Source organism: Schistosoma mansoni, assembly GCF_000237925.1.
Source record: "Schistosoma mansoni, WGS project CABG00000000 data, supercontig 0235, strain Puerto Rico, whole genome shotgun sequence".
Lineage (NCBI taxonomy): Eukaryota > Metazoa > Platyhelminthes > Trematoda > Strigeidida > Schistosomatidae > Schistosoma > Schistosoma mansoni.
Genome location: NW_017386099.1, coordinates 3,525 through 22,235, shown reverse-complemented (window position 1 = coordinate 22,235; position 18,711 = coordinate 3,525). Strand labels below are relative to the sequence as shown.

The following is an 18,711-nucleotide window of genomic DNA, read 5'->3' as shown; positions in this document are numbered from 1 at the left end:
ACCAAATATCTGAGATCGTACCGAAACAAGAAGAAGCGAGCGCGAAGAAAACAATCAGTTTATACAAGCTTGTGGCAAAGATATTGGGTATTGGACAGACTGAACCTGCAGATCTTTCGTGAAGGACATCAGCTGGCGGTGACTTTTCCCGACTGGTGACATTTGCTGACCATAGGTCCTTTCTCTTGCACTAAGTTTTATTCATTTTGCAGTGATTTAACTGTCGAGATATATATAAACAATGTTTTGAATGTCTTATTTCTATTTCTTTTCGCACTTTTTTTTTACAAATTTTGGCACGATGCAACGTCATAGAACTCTGCATATATAATAGGAAAGAAGTTTTATTTAAAAATGTGACTCCTCAGGATGTTTTACGTTCAAATGCCTCGTGGAGAACCCTATTTTACCCTTAGATTTCCTTATAGTTGGTCATTATTTCACATTGGAGATGTGATTTCATACGACAACATCTAGTCTTTTATCTTAAAATAAGTTTTATGTCATCCAAAGTTTGCTAACTACACATCTGTGATCTTGACTCAATTTAAGTCAGTGCACATGAAAAGCCTTGTCAACACTTAATAAGGGTCGACAACGTATGTACTTAGTTGTGTTGAGTGTTGCCTTTCTTTCCACACATGAAATCCGGTTAGTCGTATATTCTGAATTTATGTATTTTGAAGCTCATTTTCACTTCAGAGTTATCTCACGTGGTCATCTTGAAACCGGACAATGCCGAACTGTCCCCTTTTCCAGAAGATAGTTCCTTAGCTCTGCTGATTTTTAATCCTCTATGTAGTCAAATCCAAGACCTCTTTTGTTAAACCATAATGCCATTCAGCCAGTTGATTATTTCACATATTTATTCAAACATATTAAAGTTAGCAAAAGAAGGTACTAAATATATATTTACCACTCCCGATGTGTGTGAGGGTCGGAATACTACCCGGGCGCCCAAACCAAGTCATGTGGTGTTTTAGGGGGCTATACCCCGAGTGTTTGACCTAGTAATCTAATCGATAAGGTAGTGAGGCAACGTTAAGAGATGCAGTCTCATGGTAGCTCTTCATCTCCACAATTTCGTAAACATCCCCACGGCTAGAAGACAATGAGTAGGAGTTCCCGAGCAATGCCTATATACGTATGGCTACATGAGAATTTTGTGAGGGAGAGCAGACTCTCCCTGCCGTCGACTATTCCAGAGCATTCGGGGGACGATCGATTGGGATACAGTTATGTACAATTTTACTTGCAGTTCACATAATACGACCGTTATTCGGTATCACTGAGTGTTTATGTCACACACAACATTGTCGACTTTTACAGCTTATCGTTGGAAATTCAGTATTGTCTTTGTAGTGTAAGTTAGTTGTAAGCACTGGATTACTACTCACTGTAGTGTTTATGGGATTCACTGTTGTCATCACAGATTTCCTGTTCAGGGGCATTACATATAGGTTAAGTAGTTGGTCAAATAGGTAGGATTATTCCTCATGATTATATCGCAATATAAGTTTTTTCTCAAACAAATTCAATTCCAGTTGCAGTGGTAAAACAAGAGAAATAAGACAAGTTCATAATATTGCTGTGTTCAGAAAGTGTGATGTTTCGATGAATGTATACGTGAATCAATTTGGAAAACTATGTATCCTTGTGTTTCTTGACATTGATTCAAACCATTCCTTGAACCTACGCTAGAACGTATACAATCTCATTTCGGAGTATATATTCACGACTTGTAACGTCAAAAAATTGTTACTTTCCCCGACTATTCAAACTTTTTCGTCCTACCCGAACAATGATCCTTTTTCAAAGTAAAGACTGGATGAGGTTTCAGGATGTTTCGATTTCCTTATTCTTTATTGGTTCACAACTTCATCGATGTACTTACGATGACTTTTGCCTAATATTGGCTGTATTTAATATTTATTATCATATAAGTAGTACTTTCATGTTATTAACCTAGTCTCTGATTTCTTGTTGCGATTGATATACTTTGGATTCTTGTACCACAATAATCATTCATTCATAAACATTTCAGTATATATTGTATCCATCTTAATTTAAATAACATTAAAAATGTTAATAGGGTTTTAATAACCGTTCCGAGATTTAAATAACTACCAGTTCACAAAAGTCTGATGCTAAACAAATGAACATAGTGACCGGCAGTATCGTATATCCAACTAAATTACGTTTAATACTTACACCTTAAGTTTTGGTGAGTTAATTTCTCTTTAAATCATTTAAAATGGGCAAACTAAACTGTTTTTCATATATTATTAGTTTTGTCTTTTTCAGATGCAAGTATACAACAAGAAAGAAAAGTGTTTCAAATACATTGAAAATCATTCAACACTTTTCGGTTTTCTTTTATATCTGGTTGGGCTGATATGGTTTTGTCTTCTGTCTCAAGATGAGCTCAACTATAAAACTTATATGAGTGAGAATGCCCTACTTGTTGGTATGTTCATTGGTCATGTAGAAAGATTTCTTTGTAGGTCAGGTAAATGAAATCTTCGATGATGTTTCTTCCTCTATTGAGTTTTATGAAGAATCTAAGAAGGCATTTAAATCTAATGGGATGTAAGTAACAAATTATTGTATTTGTAGATGAAAATATTCAGTGTTGGTTTAAAACAATGGTTATTTATGCAGCTCAACACAATCGGTCTAGAAGTTTATTCGCAGGATTTCAGTTTTTCTCATGATATACTTTCGCCTTTAAAGGTATGACAATTGTTCCCATATAATGCTGTGAAACGTTTCTACTACAGTCGATTAATGGATCGAATTTATACGGCATTATGAGGTCACCAAGTGGTGGTCGAACAGAAGCACTTGTGATTATTACATCATTAGGTGATAATCCAACTTATTTTGGAAGTCTTGCTTATGTTTTATCCCTGAGTAAATTGTTCAGAAGTAACTAACATTTCGAAACTATATGATTTAATGACTTTTCAAATTTACAGATCAAATACACTGGGCTAAAGATATAATATTCCTGTTTCCGGAATATGAATATATTGGTTTGATGGCATGGCTTGAAGCTTACCATGGGACCATAAATTCAGACAGTAAGTTTACTTTAAAAATTTATCCTTGCAATGTTTTATTATTAAAGCAGTTTGCATTTATGTTTCATACCTGGGTACTGTCGTTCCGAGTTATTAGTTCACTTCAGCCAATTGTAATCACAAACCCAAGTTTTTTACTCTGCTTAGGAAAGTTCATACTAAATATTGCGATAGTGATATCACTATATTTAAAGATTGCTTCAAAATCACTTAATTAAATGCCTAAAGTGCTTTTATGTCACCTAGACAACAAAGAACACGGGTGGGGACAATGGAATGTATTTTAGCACAACATTACAGAATATCTCATTAAAATACGAGAACCATATAGTGAACAGTTAATTTACAAAATAACAACCAATTGTCTCGATTCGACTGTTTCTTCTGCAAATATCCATTCATAGTATCCGATTATAATTGTTCATGCATTTTCGTACCAATGGCGTGCCGTTTCTGTTCTCTTCTTATCGATCTTCTACTGAAATACATTCAATCCCCGACCATCATCATACACTACTTATGTGGATATCAGTAACCCACACCACACTACTAAACAGTAAATTTGACTACTGATGAATATTTTATCGTTTCATCAACGTTTGGTAAATAAATGTTGAGTGAGTTTCATGCATTCGTGCTAATACTTCTGCAGTTACATACCATTCAGATACTAGCGTAGGCAAGTGAGGTGACCAGTCAGTCCTAATCAGCATAGGAACCCTAAAAACTGGCGGAAGCGTTGATCAAGGAAACTTCCCACACCACATAATACAAGTTGATAAAACTATCAAAGTGAGTACCAAAGTGGTAGCGGTGTTATTAATAGTGAAGAATAGGTGTGGAGAAAATGGTTGGAGAATGAATTTACAGAATAAAGTGTAGGAAATAATTTAAAAACAGAGTTTAGGGCTAGACAAGAAGTGAATGCATCAGTACCGGTTTTGAGCCATGTGTCTTAAACCACTGGTCAAGATAATCACACGGACTCCAATCACATGAAGTCAGTATACTCACTCATTTCTATCTTATGGAATAAATTACACGCTGTTTTGACCCAGTTATACAACGAAGGAGGATTTTATGGTCCAAGTTTTCGATTGTTAAAATGAATGCGAATACCGATCAATCGATGATATGCAACTGCACAAAGTGTGGTTTAGTGATGGCTACTCACGAGAACTAATTGTCAATTTAAGCTCCTAAATGGTTCGAGGCGGAAAGCAAGACTACTAGCTAGGAAAATGGTTTTGTCCGATAAAATGGCATGTATATACATATATTTTTATACGAAAACTAATATAATAAATTGTCATAATCTGTTAGGTGAAATCAGTTTGTAGGTCACTCACTACCCAACCAATTAAGACCTAACTGTTTGGCCTAATTCTTGTCCATTGTATCAATTATCCTGAATATTGCGTATAAAAACATGTAATCTCAAGTCCTCCTATTGATCTGAGAGTGCAACTCATCAGAGTTTTGCCGAACAAGATTACGTCGTTTTTTCACTAAGTCAGTTGATAGGTCTTTACCACTTGTAGTATCGGTTTATATGTTAAGCCCATATACTTTATTCTAGTTACTGGCCAAGCCAATTCACCTATACATTGAGTCATATTTTGATCTTGTTAATTATTCGCTTATTAACCTTGACTGTATTTTTATATGAGCGTATATGTGTAGCCTTCGTATCTTATTCAACATATGTCTGTCATTCATTTTTGTCTGACTATAAATGTTGAGTACTGCTTGCTCATAGCGAGTTGGCTTCCCAGCCATCTCCAATGCGCATCATTTTCGCTTCGTTCGGTCCCGAAATTACGAACGCGAAGCAAAGTTGGTAACTTCAACGTACGAACATAACTGGTAATCTCGACTTACGAACACGCAACACAATTGGTAATCCTGACTTACGAACACGCCGCAACACACTGTAATATAGACTCAAAGGTAAAACTAAATTGATGAACTGATAAATTTTAGAGGAATCTTAAGGAAAAACTGTTTGTTTACGTACCACGAAGTGATCCAAAAATAACTTTTTAAATTTATTAAAGTTATTTACTGATACTAGAAAACGGAATTTTTAACATCCTGAAAAAAACAGATTCAGGGGCTTTAATTTACTACATTTTACAAAATTTAACAATAACTTCAAATGTTGTTCTTCTTTTTGCCTACAGATCTCTTCTGGTCAGAACTTGGGGGTAGAAGTGGTAGTATTCAAGCTGGTTTAAGTTTGGAATTCCGTAATTTGTACCAGTCAGCAATCGATATATTGCCTGAAGGTCCTAATGGTTTATTAGCCAATTTAGATTTAGTTAACACTGTTGTTCGTTTAGCTGAAGCCCATTCTGTGGTAACACGTGTTAATAGTCAGGTAAGGTACGTTAGAAGTAGTTTTCTTATACATATATTTACTCTTCGACAAGTAATTCGTTTAATCTGAGTTTCTTGCATTCATTCGTTCATCTGTTATAAATAATAATTTCTGAAAACAAACAGCCTTAAAAGCTTTAAAAGGTTCAGATCATCTCTTGATTGGCCCACACTAGTTAGTGAAAATCATTTCTATATAATTCAGGGAAAAATTTCCATACAAAATTTTACTTAAGGACTGGCCCGCGTCAGCGCCTGAATTAATGATAGAGTGAAGTAGTTGAGTGCGTCGACCGCCCCACTTATCTTGCAAGTCTCTGAGTCCTGATAGGCTGGTTTGACGAAATCTTGGCATGGATTCAGAAAGCTCGATTGATCCGATTTGCTTTTGCTAATATGGGTCACTTGTGGAGTAGGGGGGGATGTCTGTCTTCCAACTAAAGGACACGTTTACTATACAGTAGTTCGCTTCATTCTAATTTATGACTACGAGGAGTTATTATTATTATTTATTATTTAAACACATAAATATTGGTACAAGGAAGCACCAGATACATATGCGCCGCACAAATCTCATTAGATTTGTGTGAGGGCTGTGATACTACCCAGGTGCCCAAACTGAAGCAGTGGTTCCAAAATATACGAGTAATACTTCGGAGACATCTATGGTCGAATACTAGCAACCTACGAATAACCTTTGTTTTTAATGTCGAGATTAGGCTCAAGGTACTATTTAAAAATTGTAAATTGATTGACAAGGTAGGGAATTATCACTAACTGAGGTCTTTGGGATTTGTTCTGTGTATGCCCAACCACCACCTACCTTGACGGGCAGTGTTTTTTGGTGTAGGAGTAGGTTGGAAGAAAGCTAGGGGCGGGAAGACCAATATGTGGCACCAGTCCATGCAGTGAGTGACAACTGGACTGATCTATGTTATTAAGTGTAGAATAACTGATTGGGGTCTGCGTGATCATTGTTAATTAATAGCTGGATGCTTTGAGTGACATGGTTCAGAATCGTTCGCGATAGTACATGTGCATTTAGTCTTAGTTTTTCTTCAGGACCTAAATCCCGAAATCTTCCTATACTTCTTTTTCTTTTTCGATACCTAATCGTTTCTTACACTACTGATACTGTTATTTCTTCTACTACTCTGGTATCTCATCTCATTGTGCTGTGGTGGCGTAATATAGCGACCTAAACCGATGGAATGTATGTCAGGTTCTACGTCGCGTATGTCTGAGTGACTGAAACAGTATGAATAATCGAATTGCACTGTATAAAGTAGACAAATTTGGGTTTCTGTAACCTTCATTTTTATTTGTTTCATTCATTTAGGAATTATTATTCATCCATTGCTAAGTGTGAAATTCATTTGCAACTTTCACCTATGATGGGTTACGTAAACACTGTGCTATACTACTACTAAGGTTGGGAATCAATTTTCATCGTTCTAACCATACCTGTCGCTCAGGTTCATGATTATGCATAAATCTGAAATCGGCTATCTTAAGGTAAATAACTATACAAGTAACTCGGACGTTTAGCGACTTTCACTAACAAACATTTTTTATCTATATTCACTAGTCATCTATCGATACTAAATAATCTGATGCAAAATCATATTCTTTACAGTAATTGTACAGAATGTAGCAAATGATGTCATTTATTAGTCGTTATTGTTAACCCAGTTCTGTTTATCATGGTAAATAAGTGATAAACATAGCACATATGGGATGGAAACTATGGTGTTAAGAATGATTGGAAAGGACTAAAAACAGTACTAAACACAGCAAGAACAATGATCCTCGGAATAATTGGTTAAAGGCAAGTTGTGATAGAAGAATTACTGGAGAAAAAATGATTATGAAACCTAGTGATCAAAACGAGACAAATTAGAATATACGTATAGTAATTTGTGAACCGAAAACTTAACAGTACAATAAGAAGAATTATTCAGTGCAAAATAAACAACAAAAACGATACAAAGGAAGTAAATACAAAAAAGCTGGATACGGTTATTACAACAAGACATCAAGTCACTCAAATAGCATCTTCCTCCTAACTGGTCAGAATACCTATCCAAAACAAAACTCAATAGATATGCCTTATGTGAACCCAAGATAATTGAAAACAAAAGCCAAATATGCAAATGTATGGGGGAAAGCTGTAACAAAATGTTTGGAGTCACAAAAGAAGTAAACAGATATTACAGAAACAGTACAAGGGTGATTGGGAATTAGGCGATAAGAATTTAGGTCAGGAATGTGCAAGATAGAAACAACTATTGTACCCCGTTAGTTGTTCTGTATCATCAATGAGTCTCTCCAGAAATGCCATTGGGGTTCATTAACATCAAGAGGGATGGAAGAAGCAACACCATCACTACATATTAAGAGAGATCAGCTGTTGCCTAAAATATCAGGGGAGATTTCTTAATTTTGTTTGGTCACCTTTCCCTTTTGAATTGTTTGTATTACTTACTATTTTGTACTTCTGTTGTCTATGTTCCTGTCCACATACTAATCGCGTACTCTCTTTCAAAGATAGTACTGAGATATTTTTATGAAATAGCTGTTCGATTAGTTAGACTAGCTGAAGTTGCGAAGATAGTAAAGAGTTTTCTTTTTTCATACTATTCAGACAATTAAAATTACAACTGATTCTCCGTAAAATCAAAATATCTCATGTGTATAGTGTTAAACTCCACTGAGGTATTCAAACAAATGTAGATTGTCCTGTGAAAGTAGAAAATATTTTCACTTTAGATACGACGAGACATTTTTTATTGCCCCGTAGGTCAGTTTCATCAGTCTTATTTGTTAATTCATCCGTATATTATATACTTTCTTCGATCATAACCATAATTAACAATCACGCATAAGTGTGAGAAATTGATATTTTATATTTACGCGTAACAGTTGGTTTATTTATTTTTCTAATAATAAAATCCAGTTACTTTTTTATTAACTAAGGTTTTAGATAAATCATTAATCACCGACAATAGATGCTCTCGAGGGCTTAGTGATGGTGTATATTGGAGGCACTAAGTGGATAATACTAAGGTTGGACGTTGAATACTCTGGGTGGTGATGGTGAATTGGTTGTGAGCAAAATAATTTCGAGCGCTGTTATAGATTTAAGGGTAATTGTCACTTCCAGATCGTGGAAAGATACCTTATTGAGGAAATGGAGTCAGTAGTGGAGGTCTTGTCAAACTTAGGGGTATGATCAAAGTGCCCAAAATACAGTTGTTTTAGGCCGGTCATATATCAATTTTATTTAAGTAGCTTTTGGTTCATTAACTTCATAGTTTCCAGACCTTACCGTAGTCAGCTGGATTCTGTTAAGTAAGATGTAGCGATCATTATAGTTTTGTGTTGATAAGTATGCGTATTTTCTAAAACTTAATGAAGAGTGATTTTTCACCCCACTAATTCACGTCCAGGTCTGAAATCAGCCTGGTTTTCCCTTGTTTACTCTTCGCTTAACCACTAAAACTAAATCACCATCCTTAACGAACTCTGGAGTCGATCCACCAGGGTCTGGTGTTCTTCATCATTTTAGATTGCTCATAGCTTTCTCAACCTTTTTAATAGTTACAGAACTTGTATCAATTTGTCATTCAGGTTAATTAGACATAGAGGGTAACTAGTTGAAGGGTATGTGGGAGACAGTTAAACTGTTCGTTTTATACCCATCTATCTAATCTTCCGGACTGATAATGAATCACAGTTCTGTACTTTTCCGAGATAGTCTCACTAACAACTGCTTTTTTGATTTCTGTTTCTTTAGTCAGAAGAAAGTTACGACAATCGAAGTTTCCGTTTTTATACGAAAATATGTAACTTCCACTAGTTCTTTATAAAAGTAAAAGATCGTCTAAAGTACCTGATACATTAACACTGGAACCTTGTTGTTATTGTCTTTTTTTCTTCTTGCGATTATCTCAGGATCGGTGGTTGAGTAATTTACATCCGTTCTCAGTAATTTCACCTGAACTTCAAACACAAATGATTACCATTTACTTCTTTTTAATCTTATAATTGAATCAATATGGGAGGCTAATGTCATTTTGATGTAAAAAATCTCAATAAGTCAACTCTTACGAATCAACCGACAAAGTAGTGATCCGCCTTTATTAGTTAGTTCCTTTGAAGATGGGTTCGTTCAGGTTTACTAAAAAAATCCACCTTAAGTGGTTAACTATATCGTGGATAAACATGGATGCTCATCAGTAACATTGGTTAACAGTCGTATTATATTACAAGTTGACAAGGTTTTGAAAAATGGATTGTAGGATTTAACCATGTTATGATAAACTTCAAAATAATAAATATTATCGCCTATCTATAACTAATTAACTACAATCTTTTTTCCATATTATTTCCTCAGTGTTCTGTTATATTTTAATAAGTAATCTCTGTTGTAATTGAAACCGGTGTCTGTTGATGATCAACTTCATCCGTACAATATTTTCGTGCCTTTGATTTCCTAATTTTTCTTGTACTCGCTCTTTTAGTCTTATGATTATAGACGGGTTACACTTGAAACTAGACTAAATGATATGATGGGGCTAATAAAAGCAGTATGGAATCAAGGATCGAATTCTCCAACTGGTTTACATGGTCCTCTAATTAATTATCAAATTCCTGCTATTACATTACGGGCAGAACAAAAACAACGATCCACAGTTCCACGTAGCTCAGAAATTCTCTCAGTTACAAGGTAATAATACATGTTTCATACAGTTGGTTTCGTTTATAAAGTAAAAAATAACAATATTTCCAGAATGTATTAAGTTCATGTTATATTTTGTTACTTTCAATCTTTAACTATATACAAGTTGATAAGTTTATTTGTTACTAAATAATAACATCATGTTAATTTTAAAGAATTCAATTGTCGTCCCCAAATGCCCTGGTACGGCCGAGAGTGGGGAGAGTCCGCTCTCCCTCTCGAAATGCTCTCACATGACCGCGCGTATATAGCCTCTGCCAGGGAAGTCCTACTCACTGCCTTCTCGCACCACGGGTGTTGTTTACGAAGTTGAGAGGACGAAAAGCGAATGTCTAGCACTTTAACCGGGTTAATGGATACGGAATGTCCACCTAGAGAAGTTGGAAAACCCTGATTCCAAACCAATGGTGTACATGGGCTCCAGTATCCTGAGGGAACAAATGGCGTATGAATCAATCGTTGGTCACCGGCTACCATGGGAATGCATCTCCTGACGATGCTCCACTGCCTTGTGGATCAGACCTTTAGATCGAAGGCTCCGGGTGTGGCTCCCTTAGGAAACCATCTGCTTCAGTTCGGGCACTTGGGCAGTATCACAGCCCTCACACAAATCAAATGAGATTTGTGCGGCGCATATGTATCTGGTGCTTCCTTGTACCAATATTTATGTGTTTAAATAAATAAATAAAATCCATAGTGCAATAATTGTTTAGGTTTATAGTTGTAAACTAGATAAAATAATTAATTTTTTTGTGTAATATGACAGAAAGAAAATCTACAAGGTTTAGAAATATAGATGAGAACATGTAAATTTAACTTGCTCGATTATAATTGCAATTAATTGAACTGTTGATCACTTTAAATGAATACATAACATTCACGTTGTATTCGGTGTCCATCAGACGGGATTTGCTATCAAAGACTAGCAGTGAGATTGACTGAGGTCTTAGGTAGAATCTGGGAACTGGACGTAATTCCATCTGACTGGTCCCAATCACTGATTGTGCCAGTCTATAAGAAAGGACAAAAGTCCTTCTGTGACAATCACAGAGGGATCAGTTTGACTAATATAGTGTCTAAAATATTAGCTTCAATAATACTAGGTCGCCTAACCAAAGCTCGTGAAGAGCAGACTAGGGAAAACCAGGCTGGTTTTCGACCTGGACGTGGTTGCATAGACCAGATATTCACCCTACGTCAGGTCCTAGAACATAGACATTCATTCAGACGTCCCACAATAGTAATATTCCTTGACCTTAAGGCGGCATTTGACTCCGTTGGTCGTGAGGTTCTATGGCAGTGTTTGTCAGTGAAAGGAGTACCAAAGAAGTACATTAACCTCATAAAGGCTCTCTACTCGAACACAACTGGTCGAGTTAGAGCCTATGGCGAACTGTCATCAGAACTGATTACCTCAAGTGGTGTTCGTCAGGGCTGTCCACTGTCCCCATTCTTGTTTAACTTTGTCATTGACATACTTTTAGAGATAGCACTTTCATCATCTCAATCTCCAGGAATTGAACTTTTACCGGGAGGCTCACTTGTTGACTTAGAATACGCCGACGACATAGTTTTACTTGGTGAGGACGCTGGCAACATGCAGAGTCTTCTGACCACTAAAAGCAACTATGCAGGCATGTTCGGAATGCGATTCTCTCCCTCAAAGTGCAAAATGTTACTTCAGGACTGGGTTGCATCGACACCTGAACTAATGATAGAGAGTGAAGTAGTTGAGCGCGTTGACTGCTTCACTTATCTTGGGAGTCTCATCAGCCCTTGTGGTCTGGTGTGTGACGAAATCTCAGCACGGATACAGAAGGCTCGTCTAGCTTCCGCTAACTTGCGTCATTTATGGCGTAGGCGAGATATCCGTCTAGCAACAAAGGGACGTGTTTACTGTGCAGCAGTTCGCTCCGTCCTACTTTATGGCAGTGAAACATGACCGATAAGAGTAGAGGATATTCGTAGGCTACTAGTATTTGATCACAGGTGTCTTCGAAGCATTGCTCGTATATCCTGGGACCACCGGGTAAGTAATGCAGTTGTTAGGAAACGGGTGCTAGGTAAGGATGGCAAATCGATTGATGAAGTAGTGAAACTTCATCAGTTGAGATGGCTGGGATATGTGTTACGTATGCCCATCCACCGACTGCCTCGACGTGCAATGTTTCATGGTGTAGGAGTAGGTTGGAAGAAAGCTAGGGGTGGCCAGACCAAAACATGGCATAAATCCATGAAGTCACTGACAAGTGGTCTGGGGCATGTTGGTAGGTGTAGACTACCTGGTTGGGATTCGCGAGATGATAGCAATCTATGGTTAGAGACCTTGAATGACATGGCTCAAAATCGTTTGCAATGGCGAAGGTGCATCCACTCTTTGTGTTCTACCAACTTCTAATCTTCTGAATTCCTCATGTCTCTATCTTTTTCTCTTTCCAAATTTATTTCACTGTACTATACTCCTTCAATAATTTCTTCAAACCCTAATCTTTTGTATTTCTGATTATACTCCTACTACTTCTACCACTATGGGATTTGAATCGACAACTACATCTCTGTGCTAATGTGGTATGGCAACTCGAACTGATGTACGTACGTACGAAGTTCTACGTTGTGACTGACTGACTGACTGCTATCAAAGACTATTGTTTCCTCGAAGGTGTAGGCTTTCTTAGAGATATGTATTATAGAAAAAGTAAGTGATTGTCTATCTGTCCTTCTAGTCAACATACTTTTAAATGTACACATAAATAATATGTAATCTGTATCTTTTGTTGTATTTATATACCACTGTAAACGAATATTATGTCATTATAATTATAATTACTTCTTTTTATATTGATAATAATTATTTGTGTAATTTCAGATTACTTGAAGGTATTCTTCGTTCAATCAATAATTTACAAGAAAGATTTCACCAATCATTTTGGTATTATTTTCTCCCTAATCCATATCGATATATTTCAATTGGTGTTTATATGCCACCAGTTTTGATCATGATTTTAAGCCTTCTATTAAAGGTTGGTTCTGTAAACGTTTTGATTTTACTTAATCATACTACTTATCAGTAGTTAGTAAGTTGTTTTAATTAATTAACGGCGATTAGTTATGATTTCATAGTATATTGAACTGTTTTTTTTACTCTTTTCTTGATACTAGTTCCCAACGATAAGAAATGAGGTATAGATTTATTAAATTAATAATTAATTTTAATTATTAGAGTTTAATGTTCTTATGACGAGAGAGAGAGTGTGTTATAGTTATGTACTGTGAGAGATTGACAGTCAGTTTAAGGAGTGTTGATATTACTTTTTAAGTATTTGGGGCTCATGGCTCTGATGTTGAGAGAAGAATTCCATGTTAAGGAAGGTCTTATGTTTTGAACTGATAACGATCAAGTTGTAGTCTACTTATTTGCATAACTTCGATATTTGGTTTATTCCCGACTGCCTTTCGGAGTTAAGACAACATCCTCCATATTCCAACAAATAATGGACACCATTTTACAGGATATCCAAGGTAATGGGGCTTATTCGGATAATATAATCATAGGAGTAGATTAAATGCATTTAGTAAGGCAATTCGGTTCGGTGCTATCACATATAGCTGAAGATGGCCTCCGTCTACGTACAGAAAAGTGTACACACCAGGTACGATGTATTGGATTCAGAATAGACAAAGACGGAAGACAACAAGACTCAGAGAACATTGAAGCAGTGTAAGCTACGCTGCACTAACGCCTAATTATTAATCGATCGTCACTTAGAAACTAGGTGATAACTTTGCCCTTGGAACAAAAATTCTGTTGATATTATTCGAAACTTACCCTTTCATGCCATAAGATCAAACGGAAAACATCGTCGTTAGTTGATTTTTCTATTTGCTGTTCGTGATAATCTCTGTTCTTTAACGAAGTACTTTGATGCAACTTACTCAGGGTTATGTGGATACGAATTATTCACTGTAGTCTTTATCTGTTAATTTGTCTTTCTTTAAAACACAAACTCTCCTTATTATTTCGTTTTACCACCATTGTACCATCGTTGTGTTTATTAGTCACTCAGTTTACCTAAGTATGTTAGATTCGTTCTCGTGTCTGATTAATATGTACACCATCAACTGTATTAGCATAAACAAAGAACATTGATTTTTTTAACAAAGTCGGCAACAATTTCATATTAGCGTATCTTTCATTTACTCTATACATCTCTTAATACATCACTTCTTTTTATTTACCATATTTCTCAAAAACTTATAATTTGTTAGCCATTTCTCTTTTGGATATTCTTAAATCAATCCGATTCGGATAACAGTGATGATGATCAAATGATTTTGAGTAAAAAAATAGACTCAGATAAATTATCCGATTCCAATTCATCTCAGTTGGATAATCATCATATTGAGAAATTAGTCGATGATAATGCTCGATTAACTAATAATAACCAAACAATTCGTCAGCGTAGTAAAACAAAATCAGTAGTTGAAAAAAAGTCGATTGTGAATGAAAGAGAAAATGATAAAAATGAAAAGGTAACTTTTAATTTTAATTATATTGATAAGGTTTTGTATTTTCTTGTTGTGTAATATAAAGGACTGCAGTTATTCAGTCTCTGTTAGGAAGTGTGAATCATTGGCGAATTGCGTCGTTGAAAAAATTTAGCCACAAGTTTTTATCAAAGTTATATAATGGTCATAAGTAGGATTCACAATGCGAGTTTCGTCCTATTTGGAACTCATCAGCTAGGTGTATCTCATCTCAGTATTCGTATCCTTAACATCAATAACAGAAAAACACAAGCCCTTACGAATAAAATCCATACTCATCGCACAAGTTAGTGGCTACTTAGACTTTGCAGCTCAGTATATAGTACTTTGGTTTTAGGATTGAAAGGTACTGGGTTCGTGGTACAGTGTGAACATCAACACTGGGATGCGGGTGACTCTAACTGATGAGTCCCATATAAGACAAATTTCGCGTCCCAAAATTTGATGCTAATCATCATACAACTTTAATAAAAACTTGTGACTAAATAGCATTGTCGAAGCAATCCACTCAGGCTGTACATATACCAATAGAGACTGGTCAATTGGAGTCTTTATAATTCTGATGTTTGTGTATTTTTACAATTTAAATTATGGACTTAGCTAGACCATCTTTGAAAATCAAGAATTACTAGACGACCTATTTGGCCTAGTATTAAGACTCAACAGTACACATTCGCGATCAAAACACCGGAGATTGAACCCAGAACCTTCGATCCAATTAATTCAAAATATTTTACAACTCTCATATATATATAATGGTTCATTCAGTGGACTATAGGGTTATACTTGCCATGTTAACATTATCTAATACTAATACATCGGACTAACTGGTTCAAATTCTAAATAGTAATGCTGGTCAAATTTGTGCTATTCCTTACCAACTAAAAATCAGTTAATTTAATCGAATAGATATAACTCTGATAGTACAATAATTTCATCTGATTATACTGAGTTTGTATATGAATTATGTTGGAGTTGTATTTAGAAATACAAAATGGATCGATTTTTGGCTTGGCTACTGAGATTTTTCTAACTTTTTTTTCTTGTACATAATTCTCAGTATTATAATATTAAATTATACCAACTACCATCACGAAATTCGGTGTAATGATTGCTTCTACTATTAGTGATAATGTTACTTGTCTATTCACTATAGATTCGTATTCTCGATGTTGAGTCATAGTCAGTCATAATCAGTGTAGAATCTGGGACTCATGTGCATTGGTTAGAGTTACCACGTTATATCAGCACAGAGATGAAGTTATGAAAACAAATAGACAAATGGAAGTGGTAATAATATCAGTTTTAGCAGAAAATATTCAGCATAAATAATATGATTCGATAAGAAAGAGTGAATTCGTGGAGAAGGGTATATATATATATTACTAACATACTCCTCTTCATTTTTTTACAGCAACATGAATCTGATTCACCGTTGTACTCTAGCGCTATTCCTCCATATATACTATGCTTAATCCTACGTCTAACTTTATGCTTTTCCATGGGATTTTTACTACATTCTTCACCCAAGTATTTATTCAAGTTATCCAACTTATTATTAGTTCGTAATGAATCAATCAATTCCAATTTTAAGTTGGTTGATATATTTCTAATCGGTATTACTAGTTTAATTATTGCCGTAATGATTGTTTTACCAATCTTTATGCTTATCATAAAAAAGTAAGTTCTGTTTTTATTTATTGTTATTGAAAGCAAGTGTATAATTCTTGTTTTATATGAATTTACCGTACAGCCTGGTGCCATAAATGCGTGTTGCCTGATTGTAGCCGCTATCCTTGACTTGGGTGGTGAGACTTGTAAATATGGGTGATCATCCAGTCAAGCTATTTTGTTCGGGAAACTCGTTTCCCTAGGTCCGACCATCCCATACAGTTTGGTTAGGAAGCGGTAAAATCGGGAGCAGAAAATTGAGTTCTTAGGACGACCATGGTTGTACAGAGGTATGATATCAGTAAGATGTTGCTCTCAAATAGCGTCTGCACTGATGTTGGCTTCTCGCAACAAAAGGAGTGGTTTATAAAATGTTGGGCATGTAAATGTCACAACTCATCTTACCTGAGGGATTTCCGTTGTCGGCTTTAAAGCTTTCGGAGTACGAAGCAAGCTCGTCTGAAACTACTCACAAGAAGCCCATGTGTCACGAACCTCAAAAAGTTGTTCCTTGGACTCTGAGGTCACGCTACTAGGTCATAAAAACCGCCTTTAACCCACTTTCCTTTTTAAGGTACCTTAAGAACTAGTATCCTTCTACGATGTTAGCAGCCAAGAAGTGACAACTGCCATTATACCCCTAAAAACACTCGGTATGGAATTGTATGCTAGATATAAAACTTAGGTGAAAAGTAAACTTGCGGGTATTGATAACACAACTTCTGTAGTTCTCATCTTCTAATGCTTCACATTGAGATGGCTATAAATTTCAACAGTCAGTATTCGATCTGTAACCAACCAACAGTTGGAAATTGTATGACCGTGACATAATCAACCCGTAGTAATACATGTTCTTCAAGATGTCAACTTCCATATTTATTAGATCCATTTATTCATTCTCTGTCTCTGTAGTTCATGTGAGCACATATATATGTATAATCAACCACCTCAGATGAGTGTTGAGCAACCAATGCAGGTTTTTTGGTTGAGTTTTTCATATCTGTTTGGGACTCACCGATGTTGACCTGTATCATAAAACTCACTCTCGGGAAAACCATCAAATTACATTTAACTAATATCAAACAGCTTTCACTAACCGGATAGCTCAAATAATTCCAGTTAGCCTTTTGAAAGCCTTGAGTAATAACATCGTGATATTCAAGCTAGTCAGTTAATCATAATGTTGGAACTGCTACAAATATGGATTAATTATCAGAAGGGGTTTTGTGGAGATTTAGTATATTTCATAGTTTAAAGCTTTACACTATGAAATATGGATTAATTAAGATTGTTATTTGATAGCACGATCTAGTCCAGTGACTGTATAGAATGACGCTAAGCGTTTGTTTAGAAACCAATAGCCTCTGTTCAACTCACTTTTATTTTAGCCAGTATAACACGTCGAAGCAGACTGCTTTTGAGTCTTGCAACGAGCCCTCAACCCTTAGACCACTGAGTTAGAATCTAACGGTCTGCATTTCTAACTTAAATCGATTCGCAATATACCACAATGATCATCCAATTCCATCGATGATGAATACTTCACTCTTGACATGGTTTAACTTCACCAGTCACAGCTTCCCACTAAAATTTCAGGAACTCATCTCGAAACGAATCACCAGTAAGCACATTATTGTATTTTTGTTTGAAGGTTTTGTAAAGATTAGCTATTTGAAGTGTGGAGCATTAAATGCAAACTGTGTTTTAAATACCATGTATCCATCGTAAGAGCTTAGATTCCTTAGGTTTTGATCGTTGACAAGTTCATAAGTGTAAGTTTTCGAGAAGTCCCATACTATGATGAAACATTTATTCAACATTTTCTAACTTTTAGTAATATCTTAAGCTGGTGTCATTGATCCCTTGTAAACAATCACCCGTAAAATCTTTTCATAAAAGAAATCATCCTCTTCTGTCATCATGGTTTTCCACTGTCTAATTTTTCCCTATTGATTTTCTCATATTTCATAGGCTTTTGAATTTATATGAAGCAGATAAACAAGATTTTACCGGCCAGTTATGTCTTTTTAGTTGGGCATTATTTTTAAGTTGTTTGGCATGCTTAAATATATCATCAGCTGTTGTTCTCGCCATTCCAACTGTTCCTCTGTTAAACTTATTTGTACAGAGAAAAGATCATATGGAGATTAAAAAGTGGGTGCTGTTTTTTCTTTGCAGTTTTTAATAAAGGAAATTTTTTAAAGTACGAATTATTTGTCGATCCCTGTAAACAACCTAATGTAAGCGTCGTTGAACTACATATTCATAGTCGGTATGTGATCATGGAGATCA

General features: G+C 35.7%; 1 protein-coding gene across 1 annotated transcript; it reads left to right on the top strand.

The window, feature by feature from the left end:
- Positions 1 to 2,304: 2,304 nt before the first annotated feature.
- Positions 2,305 to 18,408, top strand: Smp_169770 (hypothetical protein; the record flags this gene model as incomplete). The annotated part of the gene is given in 12 exon segments (XM_018792627.1): positions 2,305 to 2,467; positions 2,505 to 2,589; positions 2,631 to 2,733; positions 2,781 to 2,928; positions 2,979 to 3,083; positions 5,267 to 5,463; positions 9,987 to 10,022; positions 10,028 to 10,191; positions 13,070 to 13,223; positions 14,470 to 14,733; positions 16,163 to 16,428; positions 18,393 to 18,408. Coding segments are annotated over 12 exon segments (1,701 nt in total).
- Positions 18,409 to 18,711: the final 303 nt, after the last annotated feature.